This window comes from Toxorhynchites rutilus, chromosome 1 (assembly GCF_029784135.1).
Source record: "Toxorhynchites rutilus septentrionalis strain SRP chromosome 1, ASM2978413v1, whole genome shotgun sequence".
NCBI lineage: Eukaryota > Metazoa > Arthropoda > Insecta > Diptera > Culicidae > Toxorhynchites > Toxorhynchites rutilus.
In genome coordinates this window covers 132,585,998-132,604,705 of record NC_073744.1, presented here as the reverse complement: position 1 = coordinate 132,604,705, position 18,708 = coordinate 132,585,998, and the positions used below count along the sequence as shown (strand labels likewise).

The window sequence follows — 18,708 nt, the reverse complement described above, 5'->3', positions numbered from 1 at the left end:
AAAATATTCATCTACTAGGTTTTAAAATTCTGAATTAAATTAATAACAAGACCATATATCACAGAAGCATCTGGGTAGCTAAACTAATTGTTATCATTTTTTTTCTTTTGCAGGTCGAGGCTGGCGATGTAATTGTTAAAGTCAACGGCACCGATGTGCACGGATTCACTACAAAAGATGGTAAGAAGAAAAAAGTTTCTCATCTCGGGAGTCGAAGACTCGCTTTGTTTCGTTTTTTTTCTTTCCCATAATCAAATGTCACTCCGTCTAGGAAACACGTTTGCTTACAATGTTTCTTCTAGTTTTATTTTATCTCACCCAAATACACACACTCACACGCACCTCTCTATGCCTTTTCACTTTTTTCCCTCGTTGCAGTGCTAAAATGCCTACGGCTTTCAACAGATCCAGTTACGCTAGAGCTCAAAAGAGGTCAGTATCGAATTTCAGCCGCAAAACTTAGAAACTTTCATGTTCAACCTTTCTGTTTGGGAAATAATTGGAATCTGAATGCAAAAATAGGAAATCTGATGGATAGCGAGGATTTTATTTTATGAGTTGTCTACTCCGATAAACGTTGAAACGTATCCTTGTCTTTCCAGAAAATATTTGTTAGTTATTGAAAATAAGACGTTAACGAAGAGGTTAAAAAGAGAGACATCAAACCTAAATTAATTTGCAGTAAGTAAGACAATTAGTTGTGAAACAGACTTTGGGTTTAGTTAATGGTTTTCTAGAAACGTTCCACTTAGTCAAAAAAAATGTTTTGATTGTTCATAACCTACATTCCTAATCGGAAACAAGTATCCCCCAACCTGGTTTCTATACTACCTTGTTCTGAGACGTTTTCCATTGAAATTCCCCAAAGTTTGAGAATCTTGCGAAGCATTCTGTGAATTGACGCATCATATTTTCACTTTTCATGGTTTGCCCGAAAAAGAGTCTCAAGGATTTTATTACCTCTAGAACTCGATACATCTGTCCTATCCATCTTGCACGAATTGTTTGGTTTGCTGAAGGCCACCCAAAACCAGTTGCTGTGTCGGAGAACTCTGATGCTATGCAATCGAATAGTTATTTAACCGTTTAGAACAGTGGTGTTCAACCTCTTTGTCAGAGGGACCACGTTAGGCATGGTGTCGCAAAACAAAAATAAATGTTCTACGAAATTATAACCAGCGAGAAACAAACATTGAAAAAAAATCAAGAATAAAATTCTAGTACAAACATTTGGTAGCATTGACAAGGGCCAATGAATGAATGCTTTAACTGAGTGAGGAACGCGGACTTTCACCAATATTTATAGATTTGTGTGTATGAGTTTCTACAATCATACACCCCAGATGGGCCAACCAGAAGAGTCCGCCGGGCCACATACGGCCAAAATTTGTCTTCTATCCTAACAAGTTACGAATAATCGATCCATGGATCAAATTCTGAATAAAATGAGTAAAAAAACTTTTTAAGTTAAACGGTTTAATTGTGATTAAACATAATATTGTACTAAAAGCTAGAAAATAATTAGGCAAGTAGCATTTAGCAGTTATCACACCTCTCGTTCATTAGTCTAGGGCATTGATAAGACTAAAATAAAATCGTGGGACATATGATGAAGTCGCTAATTGTGGATAATGCAAATCCAACGGCCCTACGATTTTATTTTAGTCTTATCAATGATTTTGACAAATATCAAAATTTAATCACAATCAAACCGTTTAACTTAAAAAGTTTTTTTTTACTTATTTTATTTTCTAGTTTTTAGTACATTATCTGTTTCATTAGAATATTTCTCTACAATGAATCCATTGTACTGTATTCTATCAGTCAAAAAATTTCATTTGATACCGATATTGAGTGGATTGCAGAAAATACATAGTGTGTTCTCCAAGTCAAGTTCGTTCGTTTGATACACATATCTCAATCATCCTTTTTTTTTTGAGATGATATGAAATCAGCTATTCTGTAGCGGCGGCCAAATTGGATTTTTCAAGATAAGCAGTTTTAAAATGACAGCAGAGATAAAGGTATTTTAGAAATTCGGTCAGTTCCTATTGGTTAAATTTCTATTAATGTGTGAAAACCCTACAGACATACAAACATACATACGAACAGTTCAAGCTAAATAAAACCGTTTAATAAAGTAATTTGATATTTTGTGATTGTGGCCATCTAGGATTTGGATTTTTCATGATCTTCTGTGTTCTAATATTCAAGCCCTTTCATTTGATACCCATGTTAATCGGGTTTTGAGAAAATATGCAGCCCGCCATTTGATAATGGCAGCCATCATAGATTTGCATTTTTCATAAATAACTGTGTTCTACTAGTCAAGCCCTTTGATTTGTTACCCATATTAATGGGGTTTTGACATAATATGTAGTCCGCCATTTGGTAGAATTTTGATGGATTTGCATTTTTCATAAATAACCGTGTTCTACTACTCAAGCCCTTTCATTTGATAGCCATAATAATAGGGTTTTGATTAAATATGTAGTCCGCCATTTTGTAGTGGCAGCCATCTTGGATTTGCATTTTTCATGAATAACGGTGTTCTACTTGTCAAGCCCTTTCATTTGATATCCATATTAATGGGGTTTTGATATAATATGTAGTCCGCCATTTTGTAGTGGCAGCCATCTTGGATTGGCATTTTTCATAAATAACCGTGTTCTACTAGTCAAGCCTATTCATTTGGTACCTATATTAATGAGGTTTTGAGAAAATATGTAGTCCGCCATTTTGTAGTGGCAGCCATCTTGGATTTGCATTTTTCATAAATAACCTTATTCTACTTGTCAAGCCCTTTCATTTGATACCCATATTGATGGGGTTTTGGAAAACCCATATTGATGAGGTTTAGAGAAAATATGTGATCCGCCATTTTGTAGCGGCCGCCATCTTGGATTTTCAAGATCATAAAATACGCAGTTTTATAATGACTACAGAGATAAAGGTGTGTTCCAAATTTCAGATCAATCGGTGAACAGGGAGGAGGTCAAATTTCTATTAATGTGGGTCAGCGCTACAGACAAACGTGTTACAAACATTCAAACATACAAACATACAAACATACAAACATACAAACATACAAACATACAAACATACAAACATACAAACATACAAACATACAAACATACAAACATACAAACATACAAACATACAAACATACAAACATACAAACATACAAACATACAAACATACAAACATACAAACATACAAACATACAAACATACAAACATACAAACATACAAACATACAAACATACAAACATACAAACATACAAACATACAAACATACAAACAGATTACAGGGCAAGCTAAATAAAACCGTTTAAAAAACACTGTGATCGATTTTGACCCGTTTGATTTTCAAAAACCTTGTACATTAGATATGGCAGCTACACAAAATTACAATTTTCGCCATCATACAGTCAGTTCTAATAACGATTTGTTTTTCATAATGGTGTATCCAACCTATAGAAAAATGTTACTCGGAATCTAATTGTCTGAATTGTCTGAATAGAAAGTTGTCAAAAGCTCAATAAATATTCTAAAAAAGGCAAAATTTTAAAGATGAATTTGAAAGAGTCAAAACAAATTAAATTTTAAGTTGTGTAAAAATCAATCAAAAAAATTAATTCAATAAGAGAAATAATAGGAGCACCGGTAAGTTTCTTCGCTTTTTTTTCAAAAATTAATGCTTTATTCTGCAAAAATGGTTACAAATTTAAAATTCAAAGTATTGCCCATCGCTAGTCACAACTTTTTCCCATCTTTCTGGCAATTCACGGAAATTTGCGGAAATAATCGGCCGGTTTGTCGACTAACCACGAATCGATCCTATTTTTGACTTCATCAAAATTGGAGACGTACTGGTCAACCAGGACGCAGCAATGTCTGGAGAATACGGTGGGTGGGATAGGGCCTCCCATTTAGGCGTTTCCAAGTATGTTTTGACCGGTTTCGCGACATGCGGCCGATCATTGTCGTGCTGCAAATTATCGTGTCTACTCGTATTGTGGCCGTTTTTCCTTCAGTGCAAGGCTTAAACGCATCAATTGTTGGTAGAGGTCCCCCGTAATGTTTCATTTGGTATTAGCAGCTCATATTACACCACACCCTGCTGGTCCCACCAAATAGACAGCATAACCTTCTGGCCATGAATGTTCCGCGCAGCCGTCGATGTTGATGCATGGATGGGGTATTCATACGTTGCCCGGCGTTTAGGATTGTCGTAATGGACCCACTTTTCATCGCCAGTAATGATTCGATGCAAAAAAACCCTTTCTTTTATGCCGTTGGAGCAGTTCGCACGTGAAAAACGGCGTTCGACGTCTCGTGGCTTCAATTCATACGGCACCCAATGTCGTATATATCTTTCGGATCATTTCTATTGCTTTTAAACGATCGGATATGGTTTGTTGAGCTACTTCAAGTGTATCTGCAAGTTCTTGTTGCGTTTGTGATGGATCTCGATCGAGTAAAGCCTCTAATTATTCATCTTCAAACTTTTTTGGCGGTCCGGAACGTTTTTCGTCTTCCAAGTCAAAATTACCACTTTTAAACCGTGCAAACCACGTCTGTCACATTCGCTCAGTTGGAGCATGGTCACCATAAACTTCCACCAAAATGCGATGACTTTCCGCAGCTGTTTTCTTCATATTGAAGTAATGAAGTAACATTCCCCGCAAAAACACTCGTTGGCACGAAATTCGACATGTTCGGAGTGGAAAACAACTATGTTGTTTACGCCTCAACTTTACATATACATATACATATACATATACTGAAAAAGACACACAATGATAGTAGCTTTCCAACGAATGTCTGGAAATTTGATTCACTGGAATAATAATCAAGTTACGCCATCTGTTGTAAAACCGAATAAACTTACCGGTACACCTAATATTTATATCTCAAAACACTATTCTCAGGTATATTTTGATTAGAAACCTGTTAATTGAACATAGTTTGGCGGATTTTTTTTTTAATTTATGAAATTTCTAAACTTTGTCAAATCCTAAAAGTTTTAGAAGAGAAAAAGCATGTAAAAAATATATATAACGTTTTTTCTTAGAAAACCATTTTTGATAATTTTATAGGGGCAGTGGGGGCAAAATGGTCACCTGCCTGTTTGGTAGTAAAACTATTGACTATAGCTGCCGTATTGACTTTTCCTTTACCTCCATGCAAAAAAAAAAAGTTCTATTTTCCACCTTTTTTCTAATGATGCAAAATGTACTATTTTGAATTTTTATAGTAAAAGCCGTTTGTTATTTTGAACAACAATGAGTTGAACTATAATGTTCTTCGAAAAACGCGAATTGAAGCGGTATGTGGACGCCGGAAATGGGCATATTCCTTAGGGTGACCACTATGCCCCCACTTCCCCTATAATGAAAATCATGTTCCAGGAACGATAGAAAATTAAGAACGACCAAGGTTACGAAATAGTATTGAAATTTCACAAACATGATTTTCATTATATAAAACTGATTATATCTCGAGAATGGTTACTCTTAGAATAAAAAGAATCACGTAATTTTCCTTGTAAAATTGATTCGATTCGGATTCGATTTTTATGTTATTTTTCATCAAATTCTTCTATTTTTTCATTACAATTTAAAATTCAAAGCTCTTTATACATTTTTTTTCTTTTCAAAAGAATTATATCGCTATTTTGGTGAGACATACGGGACACCTCTTTGGCAAATTAAAACAGAATTCTAGTAAAAATAAACATCTAAAAGGGTGTTTTGAGGCATAATTTTTTTCAATGAGATTCAATATTTGAGCAAATTGTTTTAACCGTGTATTTATTATGTTATTTTTTCCTTGAAGGCTTATTGACCTTCCACTTACTAAGTCGAATAGCATATTTTTATCGAACAGCTAGTATTTGAGCTAAGATTACTATGCCTATGATTTTGAAAATCCCTTTTATAATTGTTTTTGCTAATAAAAATTCTAATTTTGGGTAATTGTAACTCTATGTACAAAGCTTAAAAAATGAGTGGGTTATATCTACGATATAATCGCAAGGTTGACGTGGGACTACCTTAGCTTAGTAATTATTTGTTTGTATTGATTTAATTTTTAATTGAATAAAACAATTTCCGAATTCAATTGAATTCAATATATTTGCTTTGTGAGTAAAAAAATTACATAATGCCATGTGAGGTCAATTCATGCCTTTGGATATATTATGTTCTTCGTTACAAGTAAATTTAATGACAGTCCTTTTACGTTTGGTATGATGACATCTTGGTTTTGAAGTCTGTGTTAGACAAGCACATTTCAGTCGGAACAAAAATGCCTCCGATTTGCATGTATTTGCAATTCCGAGTTCTCCAGACAGCTTCGTTTAGAATTCTGTAATAGGTAAACACATTTCTGTCGGAATAAAAATGCCCCCGAATTGCATGTATTTGCAATGCCAATTTCCCCACGCCCCTTGGATTTAAAGTCTGTGTTAGAGAAACACATTTCAGTCGGAAGAAAATACACCCGACCTGCATGAATTTGCAATGCCAATTTCCCCAGACACCTTGGTTCTGAAGTTTATGTTTAGGAAACATATTTCAGCCGGAACAAAATGCCCCCTACTTGCATGTATTTGCAATACCAACTTCCCCAGGCTCTATGGATTCGAAGTCTGTGTTACGGAAACGCATTTCAGTCGGAATAAACATGCCCCCGACATGCATGTATTTGCAATGCCAATTTCCGCAGGCTCCATGGATTTGAAGTCTGTGTTAGGAAAACACATTTCAGTCGGAACAAAAATACCCCCGACTTTCATGTATTTGCAAAGTGGATTCCCCCAGGCACATTGATTTTGAAGTCCGTGTTAGGGAAACGCAGCTCGGTTGGAACAAATATACCCCCTACTTGCATGTATATTTGCTAAGCGGATTCCCACAAGTACATTGATTTCGAAGTCTGTGTTCGGGAAACCGTAAATCGGGCCAATCAAAACTAGGCAGCTAGGGCGTTTAGATAACGCTTGACATTTCACAGTTATTCAATTGTTTATCTAATGAAAAATAACATTTTATTAATTGCGAGAGAAGCGTAGAAATATTCCGTATCAATTGATGCAAACATCTTTCCGATCCAGTAAGAAATGTTCGAGTTATAAGCATTTGGAATATTTCATTTTTTCCTGCATGTTTTAGGTTTTCATTTTACCCCCCATATACTCAGGTTAGACGTAGTCCCACGTCAAAAACAATCGGTGAAGGTCAAGGCAGTGACCGGTTTATTTGACGTTGAATTGTTCGTACGTAGAACTTTTAGTTTTCTACATGTTATAAAAACCGACGGCAGAGAATATTCACGGGAAAATTGAGAAGACAATTGGAAAAACAACCCCCCAAATGAAACGGATTGAAAATATATTTCTTGACTCATTACTCCGCAAGCTTTTGATTGTTAACATGTTTGAGCTCCCGACGCTGGAGAATACCCATGGATAACCTGACAACGCAACCGGACTGACAGTGGATTTCAAGCGTCGACTTTTTGATTCCATACACGTTTTAACACTCGACGGCGAAAGATACCCATGGACAACCGGGAGACCATATCTACAACAGAACTGACCGAAGATATATTGTATGACTCATCGCATCTTGGACATTGATTGTTTCGAATGTGCTTTTTCGCCCTTATTGGATATGAGAGTCATTCGCGATATTTCTATACAGTCTCGCTACAGCCAGCGAGGGATCAACAGTTTATCTTAATAGTGATAACATACATTTTCTTGTTTGAACCGCTCGTTCGAGATGTAAATACCGTGATCGCTCTACGGGAACTGAGGAGAGAGGAAATTTAAGTTTCGCCCGTGTCCGATTTATTTTGTATAAAAAGCCGTTGTCGATTTCTACTACACGGTCTCGTTCCAACCAGCGAGTCAATTGTCAGAGACTGATTGAAGTAGTTAAGGAATTAAGAATAATGCTGGAATAAATATATATTGGTATAAATATATAATACCGCTGTGATAGTTGCTTGTGTGTTGTTCCTATAAGATCTCCTCTAATTTACTCCAAACTTTGCATGATCGACTGAAATAAAACGGTTAAACGTATCAATATGAAACGTTCACAGGGGTTTTGGGGATACACTAGACTAATAATTTATCTGGGAACATTAAAACTTACTGCAATATTTCCAGGACTACATAAGATTTTGTAAAACAAAACACAAAATCTGTTTTTGGCATTTTTTTTTTGAAACCGATGCAAACAATTTAAAAAAGTTTAAGATATTGGAGTTATTGAAACTACCATCCAATTTGTGATGCGATGCAAATATTCATTGAATTATTCATATCCTACAGAAACGTTATAGGGTACAAATGAGAGATGGTTGATAAAGGTAAATGTATTTGCTGGCAACAATTGTATTAGTCCACCACAAGTCCAGTGTCTAAACTGAATGTTTACAAACCAAAATTTTCTCAGACCCTTAGAATATCTAATCTAAAAGACATGGAGAGACATTTTTTATAAAGAAAACATTACATATTGACAAATTTATTCAACCAATATCTCGATTCTGCGGCGGAAATTCTGAATTAATGTAAATATCGCATTAATTCAAATAATAAATAGGGATGAAGTCCCATTGAAGTGTTTATGGGTAAAGTTTAAACTTCAACGAACTGAGCAACATGTGGTCATGCATTGTGATGCAGATAAATCACCTTCTCGTAATTTTGTTCCTATTGTGTTCCTTTCAAACGTTGAGTTACGTTCGGTAGCGAGCTACTGTGGTTTCACCTATTTTCAATGGTTCAAAATATGCATACACAGCATGTGCTTCGAACCTTGGATGTGTAACTTGACTGCAGTGACTTCATGGCTTCTTTATTTTGGATTATGGTAATTGATTCATTGTTCAACCTTAAAAACATTCCATTTTTTTTTTCATTTTTGACACTAAAGCAGCAGTTCTTTAAATTAAAAACATTTAATTTTTTCATTATTGACGCTAAAGCAGCAGTTCTTTAAATTATGAAAAATAAAATAAAAATACAAAAATCAGTGCGCGCGATAAATCATGACATCGATCGCCATTTTGATTTATTACGGAGAAATTCCCGCGTTTGGCTTCTATGTAATATGTTCAGAAAGATCTTCCGACATCGTGTGTTGAAATATGCGATTAATGACAGAGAAGAGGTAGAGGAAAAAGAGGAGAGAGAAGAGAGAAAGAGGACGAAAATGAGAGCGAGAGTGAGAGAGTGACAGAGACAGCGAATAGAGAGAGGAGAGCGTAGAATGAGAAAAAGGAAAGAGAGAGAGAGAGATAGAAAAAGAGAAAGAGAAGAATTAGGGAGAAGAGAGAGAGAGAGAGAGAAAAAGAGAAAGAGAAGAATTAGGGAGAAGAGAGAGAGAGGGGAGAGTGATGGAGAAAAGAGTGAGGGGTGAGTGAGGCGAAGAGAGAGGATAGAGAGAGGTGAGGAAGAGAAAGAAAGAAAAAAAGAGAAAGGGGAAGAGAAATAGAGAGGGAGAAATTAAAGAAAGAGAAAGAAAGAAAAAAAGTGCGAGAGAGATGGAAAGAAGCAAGAGAGAGAGAGAGAGAGAGAGAGAGAGAGAAAGAGAGATGGAAAGGAGCTAAAGAGAGAGAGACAGAGAGAGAAAAATGGAGCTAGAAACAGAGAGAGAGAAAAAGAGAGCTAGAGAGAGAAAAAAAGAGAGCTAAAAAGAGAGAAAGAGAGCTAGAGAGAGAGAGAAGAAAAGAGCGCTAGAGAAAGAAAAAGAGTGCTAGAGAGAGAGAAAGAAAAAGATTGCTAGAGAGAGAGAAAGAAAAAGAGAGCTAGAGAGAGAGAAAAAGAGAGCTAGAGAGAGAGAAAAAGAGAACTAGAGAGAGAGGAAAAGAGAGGTAGAGGGAGAGAGAAATGGAGAGCTAGAGGGAGAGAGAAATGGAGAGCTAGAGAGAGAGAAAAAGAGAGCTAGAGGGAGAGAGAAAAAGAGAGCTAGAGAGAGAGAAAAAGAGAGCTAGAGGGAGAGAGAAAAAGAGAGCTAGAGAGAGAGAGAAAAAGAGAGCTAAAGAGTGAAAAAAAGAGAGCTAAAGAGAGAGAAAGAGCTAGAGAGAGAGACGAGCGCTAGAGAGAAAGAAAAAAAGTGTTAGAGAGAGAGAAAGAAAAAAAGTTCTAGAGAGAGAAAGGAAGAAAAAGAGTGCTAGAGAAGGAGAAAGAAAAAGAGTGCTAGAGAGAGAGAAAGAAAAAGAGTGATAGAGAGAAAGAGAGAGAAAAAAAAAAGAAAAAGAGTGCTAGAGAGAGAGAGAGAAAGAGAAAAAGAAAGAAAAAGAGAAAACGATAGAGATGAGAACAGAGATAGAAAGAGAAAGATAGAGAAAGAAAATGAGAGAGATAGTTTGAAGCATTACGAATTATATGATATATCGTCGGTTCGGGCGCCATGTATTGAAATACATGTGGTCGGTATCAGCGTTTACATAATCTCCTAACCTTCTTTGCATGATCTCACACCATGCGATTTCTTGTTTTTTTTCCGAAGATGGAGCCGGCGATGAAAAGATAAATTTCATTAAGAATTTGAATTTTGGAGGGCATGCTGATTTCAACGTTGTATGGATTCAAAATGAAACGTTCGGGCTCGATTTTCTTTCTGGCCAGGGAAATTTATCGTCGAAGGAATTTTGTCTGACCTACATTGCATAAGGATCACAAACGCTGAATTAAATGGTAAAAAATGGACACAAATTTTGTCGAATACACAGGTAATTTGAATTTTTAACGAATTTAATTATCATCTAAATTTGTATTATCACCTTCGAAATAGGCCCGAAAAACTATTTATAGTTCACGCAGCGAATTCGTTTTTATATTTCAAAGCTCGAAGCTCGAAGGTCCTTCGAAGCGGTTATTTGAGTTTAGGAAACAAGGAAAAGTCACACTGTGCCATATCTGGAGAGTGCGGTGCATCTTCAATCACATTCGTGCCATTTTTTTGTCAAAAATTCGTTCACAATGTTCGATCGATGATGTGGTGTATCATCGTGGAGAAAAAAACAAGCGTTATCCTTCCACAAATCTGGCTGTTTGCGAAGAATCTTCTATCTCAAACGCCAGAGTTTTCAAGAAATTCCGAATGGACAATCTTATCAATATTCGCCGAGCAAAAAAAAAGTTAATTTGTTTTTGATGACGCTCTAAACCAAGTGGTCGATATCGACCACTTTGAGAACCCTTGCTCTAAACAAACTAAATGACAGATTACGCTCAAGATTAATATTAAGACCACTATCAGATATACCAACTAAAAAAATGTAAATATTCATCGGGAAGGTTTAAAATTATAAATTCCCGGTATATATTTGACAGAATGTATACAATCCATGCTCAATCTTTGTTCGCAGAAAGCAAAAAGATTTTATAGAGAACTCAGAAAATAAATATACCGTTTGTATGAAATATTCTTGTTTAACAACCTAACATTTCGGTATTTGGATCAAAAATTTAAGTTATTTATCAGAAAATAATAACATAATGGAGAATTTGCCGTAAGAGCTGAATCCAACCGATCAAAGCAAAACGATTTCAGGAGGTTTTTGCAACTCAGGAAAATCTGAGCCGCCATTAAAGAAAAAATATACAACTGATGTGAATAGAATTGAAAGGACTAAAATACTAAAAGATTAGAGCTGAATAGATTTTTTTTTTTTTTTTTTATTAAATCGTTTATTTTTACAGGCTCAGTTACATAAGTTTAAAGGAGCCAAACTCCTGACTGTATTGTTACAAGTATATATAAACATTTTTCCTTAATTCTAATGTTAATGGTGTAGAAAACCGATTACTCGCGGTCTACTCGAGTTTAGAAGGGTGACATATTTTCTTCAGGAAAAGGAAGGGATAAAAGGATATGTTGACAATGTTCACTCTCACATTCACACTCACATTCATTACACTCAATTCTTAAGCCTATCTTATATCTAAAATGTTTTTACAGTTCACCTTATTCTATTGTTAATAAGAAGGGATTTGATTTCTCGCGAAGAAAAAGGAAAAGGAGAATATAAGGATATAAGGATAATCAGACACGAAGATCGATAACTTTTAGGAAGACATATATTTGGGACATGTAATCAAGGTCTAAACCAGCCAACACATCTCTCACCGGCACATTGGGCTGCCTTCCTCTAGCCCGAAGAGAGTTTTCTAAATTCGATCTGGCAACAAGATACTCCTCGCACGACCAAACAACGTGTTCGACGTCGTGGTAACCTTGGCCGCAGGCACAGATATTGCTGTCGGCAAGATCAAAACGAAAGAGTAGCGCGTTTAACGAACAGTGATTGGACATGAGTCGGGAGAAGGTGCGAATAAAGTCCCGACTCAAGTCCAGACTTTTGAACCATGGTTTGAGGCTAACCTTAGGGATAATTGAGTGGAGCCACCGGCCCAATTCATCTTCGTTCCATTTGCGTTGCCAGTTAACGATGGTATTTTTACGAACTAAAGAATAAAATTCATTGAAAGCGATTTGACGCTGATAAATTTCGCCTTCAATTGCACCTACCTTTGCTAATGAGTCAGCCCTCTCATTACCCGGAATTGAGCAATGTGAAGGGACCCAGACAAAGGTAATGACATAACAGCGTCTGGATAAAGCACTCAAAATTTCTCGTATTCTCTCAAGGAAGTACGGCGAGTGCTTTTCCGGCCTCACTGAACGGATAGCTTCGACAGAGCTAAGACTATCCGTTACAATGTAATAGTGTTCAACAGGTCGTGAGGCGACGCTGTCCAGCGCCCAATGAATTGCTGCCAATTCAGCAATATACACTGAGCAAGGATACTGAAGACTGTGTGAGGTGCTAAAAAAATTGTTGAACACTCCAAATCCTGTGGACTCATTCATAGAGGACCCATCAGTAAAGTACATATTATCACAATTGACACGCCCATACTTTGCTTCGAAAATCGTAGGAACGATCCCCGATCGATGATAATCTGGAATTCCATGGATATCCTGCTTCATGGACAGATCAAAATGTACAGAGGAATTGATGTAGTCAGGAAAACAAACACGGTTGGGAATATACGAAGAAGGATCAACCTGCATGGAGACGAATTCATGATATGAGCTCATGAATCCAGAATGAAAATTTAGCTCGATCAGCTGCTCAAAATTTCCGATCACCAATGGGTTCATGACCTTACACCGGATGAGGAACCGAAGAGATAATAAATTGAAGCGATCTTTTAGTGGGAGTAGGCCTGCCAAAACCTCGAGACTCATGGTATGCGTTGAGGGCATACATCCCAACGCAATACGGAGACAAAGATACTGAATTCGCTCGAGTTTAATGAGGTGTGTTTTGGCAGCTGATTGAAAACAGAAACTGCCATACTCCATCACTGAGAGAATAGTTGTTCGATACAACATTATAAGATCTTCGGGATGGGCTCCCCACCAGGTGCCGGTAATTGTACGGAGAAAGTTTATTCTTTGTTGACATTTTTTACTCAGATACCTAATATGGGCCCCCCAAGTACATTTGGAGTCGAACCATACCCCAAGATACTTGAATGACATAGCATGAGTGATCGGTTTACCCAAAAGTTGAAGCTTTGGTTTTGCTGGTCTATGCTTCCTAGAAAAAACCACCATCTCTGTTTTCTCCGTGGAGAATTCGATCCCTAGCCCAATGGCCCAGGTTGAAAAATTGTTCAAAGTATCTTGTAAGGGTCCTTGCAGGTCGGATTCGTTTGATCCTACGACAGACACCACTCCATCATCTGCAAGTTGTCTTAGGCTGCAATTTTGTGTAAGGCAATTGTCGATGTCGCTTACATAGAAGTTGTACAAAAGGGGGCTTAAACATGAGCCCTGGGGGAGGCCCATGTAAGAGACCCGACTTACTGCCGAATCTCCGTGAGAAAAGTTCAAATGTTTCTCACAAAGCAAGTTATATAACATATTATTCAATAGAGGCGGCAGACCCCGAGATTGTAATTTGTCTGACAAAACCTCTATTGAAACAGAATCAAAGGCCCCCTTTATGTCCAAGAATACTGAAGCCATTTGTTTTTTTCCGGCGTAAGCCATTTGAATTTCTGAAGAAAGCAACGCAAGACAATCATTCGTCCCCTTGCCCCTGCGGAACCCATATTGTGTATCTGAGAGTAAGCCATTCGTTTCAACCCAACGATCAAGGCGAAACAAGATCATTTTCTCCAACAATTTCCGTATACAAGACAGCATTGCTATTGGGCGGTACGAATTGAAGTCGGACGCGGGCTTTCCGGGTTTTTTAATAGCTATAACTCGTACTTGTCTCCAATCATCTGGAACAATATTATGCTCCATAAACCGATTGAATAAATTCAACAAGCGATGTTTCGCCACATCAGGGAGGTTTTTCAGCAAGTTGAACTTAATTCTATCCGATCCCGGCGCAGAATTGTTACATGAAAGGAGAGCAAGAGAGAATTCTACCATCGAAAACTCGGAATCAAGATCGCACCTATCTTGTGAAATATCTCGAACAATTTTTTGTACAGGAACGGAATCGGGACAAACCTTCCGTGCAAAATTTAAAATCCATCGATGTGAATATTCCTCGCTTTCATTCGTTGAAGAGCGATTTCTCATGTTTCGAGCCACTTTCCATAATTTTTTCATTGACGTTTCTCGTGACAGACCTCCCACGAAATTTCGCCAATAAGCACGTTTTTTCCCTTTGATCAAGTTTTTAAATTGATTTTCAAGGGATAAATACGTTTGAAAATTCTCAATGGTTCCACTTTTCCGAAAAGCTTTAAATGCATTCGATTTATCCTGATAAAGCTTGGAACATTGGCTATCCCACCATGGATTGGGAGGCCTTCGACGAATAGTGGAACCTGGGATGGGTTTCGTTTGAGCGCGAACCGCGCTGTCATAGATCAAACGAGAAAGGAAGTTATACTCCTCCAATGGAGGTAAACCATCTTTGGAATTGATGGCTAGAGCAATCGCGTCCGCATATTTTTTCCAGTCAATGTGTCTTGTGAGGTCATATGCCATGTTTATAGATTCAGAAGAATTCGACCCAATGGTGATGGAAATTTCGATTGGCAAGTGATCACTACCGTTGGGATCCTGGATTACATTCCACTTGCAATCTAACGATAGTGAATTCGAGCAAAGCGAGAGGTCAAGAGCACTTGGGTTAGCAGGAGGTTTAGGTACACGTGTTGTTTCCCCAGTGTTCAAAACGGTCATATGGAAGCTGTTACAAAGGTCATATATCAACGATGAACGATTGTCGTCGTACTGTTCCCCCCAGGCAGTTCCGTGAGAGTTGAAGTCTCCCAAGATCAATCGTGGCTCAGGAAGGAGTGAGCACATGTCAACAAGTTGCTTGCGGCTAACCGCAGATCTCGGAGGCCAATACAAGCTGACTATACAAAGGTCTTTGCCTCTGATGTTTGCATGACAGGCAACAGCTTCGATCCCTCCAATAGGTGGAAGGTCAATTCTAAAAAAAGAGTGACACTTATTGATCCCCAATAGTACCCCTCCGTATCTGTCATCGCGGTCCAAGCGTATTATATTAAAATCGTGGAAAGAGAGATCATTTTGAGAAGAGAGCCAGGTTTCGGACAGTGCAAAAACATCACAATTGACTTTATGAATTAGAAATTTGAATGTATCCAATTTAGGGGTAAGACTACGACAATTCCACTGTAAAACAGTGATATCTCCGACCTCTCTATTTAAATTAGACATCAAGAGAGATAATCATTGCAAGGAGGGGCCATGTTTGCATCAATTGTTGCAAAATTGTCTTTAATACTGGAATCATTGAGATGACAATGGTTCTGATGGAGTCGGAAACATTAAAACACTTGAAGATTTGATCCAAAAGGTCAGACAACTTTATAAATCCCGATTGGGAAGTTGAGCTGGACGGAAAAATAGGGACAGTTGGGGTTTTTGATGTCCCCTCGAGTGCTGGGTCGTTCGAAGATGAACTATTCCCACGGAAACCAGGGGGAACCTGATTTTGTTTGTCCGCTGCACTCGATTTTTTAGGCAAGCTAACAGGGGGTATCACCGGAGGGACTTGTCCTTGAACTTTGGGAGTGGTCACATTTTTGCGCCGGGGATTCCCTTTGGAAATAACCGTTGTGCCCCCGCTAGCTGTGTCCGCTTCTATTTCGTCAACTGGCAACGTAGCGAAAACATTATGTGTGTTGATTGGTTGTTGCTCTTGAGCCAGTGGAGAAGCGCCCTTCAAAATTTCCGCAAAAGTGCGCTTCGAGCGTTCCTTCAAAGAGCGCTTCTGTTTATCCCAGCGACTCTTGTAAGTTTCACAAGCTGAGAGCTCATGTGGGGAATCCCCGCAATATGGACATTTATGCTCAGTCGCACTGCAGGATTTCCCCTCATGTTGCTCTCCGCAAGTGGCACAGCGCTCCTTGTTGGCGCAATAATCTGCTGTATGACCAACTGACTTGCATTTGTTGCAAGTCATGGGCTTTGGCACGAAGAGTCGCACTGGAAGCCTTAATTTATCCACCATAACGTAGTCAGGGAGGGCGGAACCAGCAAAAGTTACTCGAAACGAGTTGGACGGCGTGAATTTTTTTTTTCTTCCCCATTCTGGGAAACTTTTCCTAGTTGCTGGCAGTCCAATATTTTAATTTGCTTCAAAGGGAGCTGTTTAAATCTGCCATCTCCCTCTTTTATTATTTCGCTCGTCAGACCCGTTTCTGTAATCACCCCCGCAATTTCTACGTTATGGCAGGGCACATATACGCGATATTCTATTACAAAACGATTGTCGACAACAATATCGTTAGCGTGCTTCCGATTAGCCACGACAACACGCAGTTTGTTCGGTCTAGCCTTTCTAATTTCGACCACGGAGGAATAATATCTTGCCAGATCTTTAGAAATTTGAATGACATTTAGAGATTTTCCTTTTGGTTTGGGCCGGAAGAAAACAACTCATGGGCCAGATCCAGGTGAATCTTCTGGATAGACCTTGACACGAGGAGAGGAAACAACTGAGGGGGACGAGGTCGATTGTTGAGCGGGATCAGGAACAGTAGGGCTGGGAGGCAAGTTCGGGAGTTGATCGGAAGCGGGAGCAGGAGATTGAGGGGGTGAAGAGGAAAGGTTTGCAAATTTTCTTGAGGGGGGCTTGTTTAGGTGACTTAACTCTCCCTCTAAAGAGACATCCGAGGGGGGAACGCGTTTAAGCGACTTTCCAGCTCCCGTAGATATGGAGGGGTAGACAGTGGATTCAATCTCCATGTCAACGGTTCCTTCTTCATCTGCCATTTAAAGTGGCAGATGTACACTTTTTAGTTAATTTTTCAATTTTTTGTTTGTTTTTTCTTTCTAAAGCTAATAAACTTAACCTAATAAAATTATTGATACTTATAATGCACACCACACCAATGCGGATAATCTCCAACGCGTATCAATCCTTCGGTGCAGCTGAACCGGTGTATCGCACCACAGCACGATAATGGTGTCGATGACGAGAGGCGATAAATTCACCAGCACACAGCACACAGCGCCCGCGCTGCAGGCCTTCTTCCTCCTGCTTGTTGTGTCCGCTTCAATGCAATCCAGCTACAATCTAGGGAATCCCGTTATTGCGCACAATCACTTGACCAGTCACGAGAATAACGGTATCACTTCAACGATACACGATCACGAAATATATGCGTCCGGCGGCTTCGAACTTAGGAAGACGAATGATGAATAGATTTGATTGGCGGAAAAGTATAACAAAATCAAACATAAAGACATTTTTTAGACCCGTTTCTTGAAATTGTTCACAATAGAAATTATTCTAATACGATCTAGATCTAAATTAGGTATCATGCTTCATTTAGTTGAATTGATTTTTTTTGTTTTTTTTGTCTAAAGAACATATTGGAATGTTGTTACTAGTTGAACGCAAACATTTGCATATGAAAATAGAAACAGCAGAATCGATTGTGCTATAACATATTTTCAAAATCGACACCGATATTCTAGAGAGCAAATTATAGATTCAATTGGTTTTTCTAACCAAAGGTTCGGACAATGAATTTCATTTTAGATTCACCACGGAATTCCCTTACCACAAACGAACCATTAATTTATACATTCATCAATTCCAGATCCCAAAATCAAAGCGCACGTTCGAAAGTATCTCGCCTCGATCAGCAACCAACATCCTCACTCGGACGATCATCACCACTCACAGAATTCGAACCCATCGTCGCCAATCCATCATCGCAACACGCCGGCCTCACCGCTTTCCGAGCGGGGTCCTAGTCGCATCCAATCGCCGGCCCTGACCGGTGGCAGCCTGGGGTCCCGGTACGGGCACCGGTTCAGTTCATCCGACCCGTCATGTCGACCTTCCCGTATACCCCAGGCTGTGCAGGCGACGAAAAATTCCTGGAGTGCCCCTCAATCGCCCCATGGTATTAAACCACCGCGGACATCGCTGATCCCCACTGCTAACGGAACAGCCCAGGGTCATCATCAGTATTCATCTTCGTCGCCGTTTTATCAGCAACAACCGCAGCAGCAGCAACAACAACCGCCAAAAAAGGGCTTCGAGGCGTTCATGATGACCGGTGATCTCATCCTGAACCTATCGCGGACACCACAAAGCTCGGGAATACTGCCGCAGGCTAAGAAGGTAATGAACAGTTCAGTTATGCGGCGTATGT

The 18,708-nt window shown here is 38.6% G+C and overlaps 1 protein-coding gene across 12 annotated transcripts in view; it reads left to right on the top strand.

Annotated features, from left to right (window-relative positions):
- Positions 1-18,708, top strand: part of LOC129770883 (PH and SEC7 domain-containing protein) — a 243,023-nt gene that overhangs the window by 209,161 nt on the left and 15,154 nt on the right. For all 12 annotated transcript variants that reach the window (XR_008742316.1, XR_008742292.1, XM_055774726.1 and 9 more), the window contains 3 exons: positions 114-180; positions 379-432; positions 18,148-18,677. Coding sequence is in view for 10 of the 12 variants with exons in the window: in XM_055774726.1 (XP_055630701.1) it covers positions 114-180; positions 379-432; positions 18,148-18,677 (651 nt within the window). In the remaining 2 variants the exon portion in view is untranslated. The remainder of the gene's footprint in view (positions 1-113; positions 181-378; positions 433-18,147; positions 18,678-18,708) is intronic.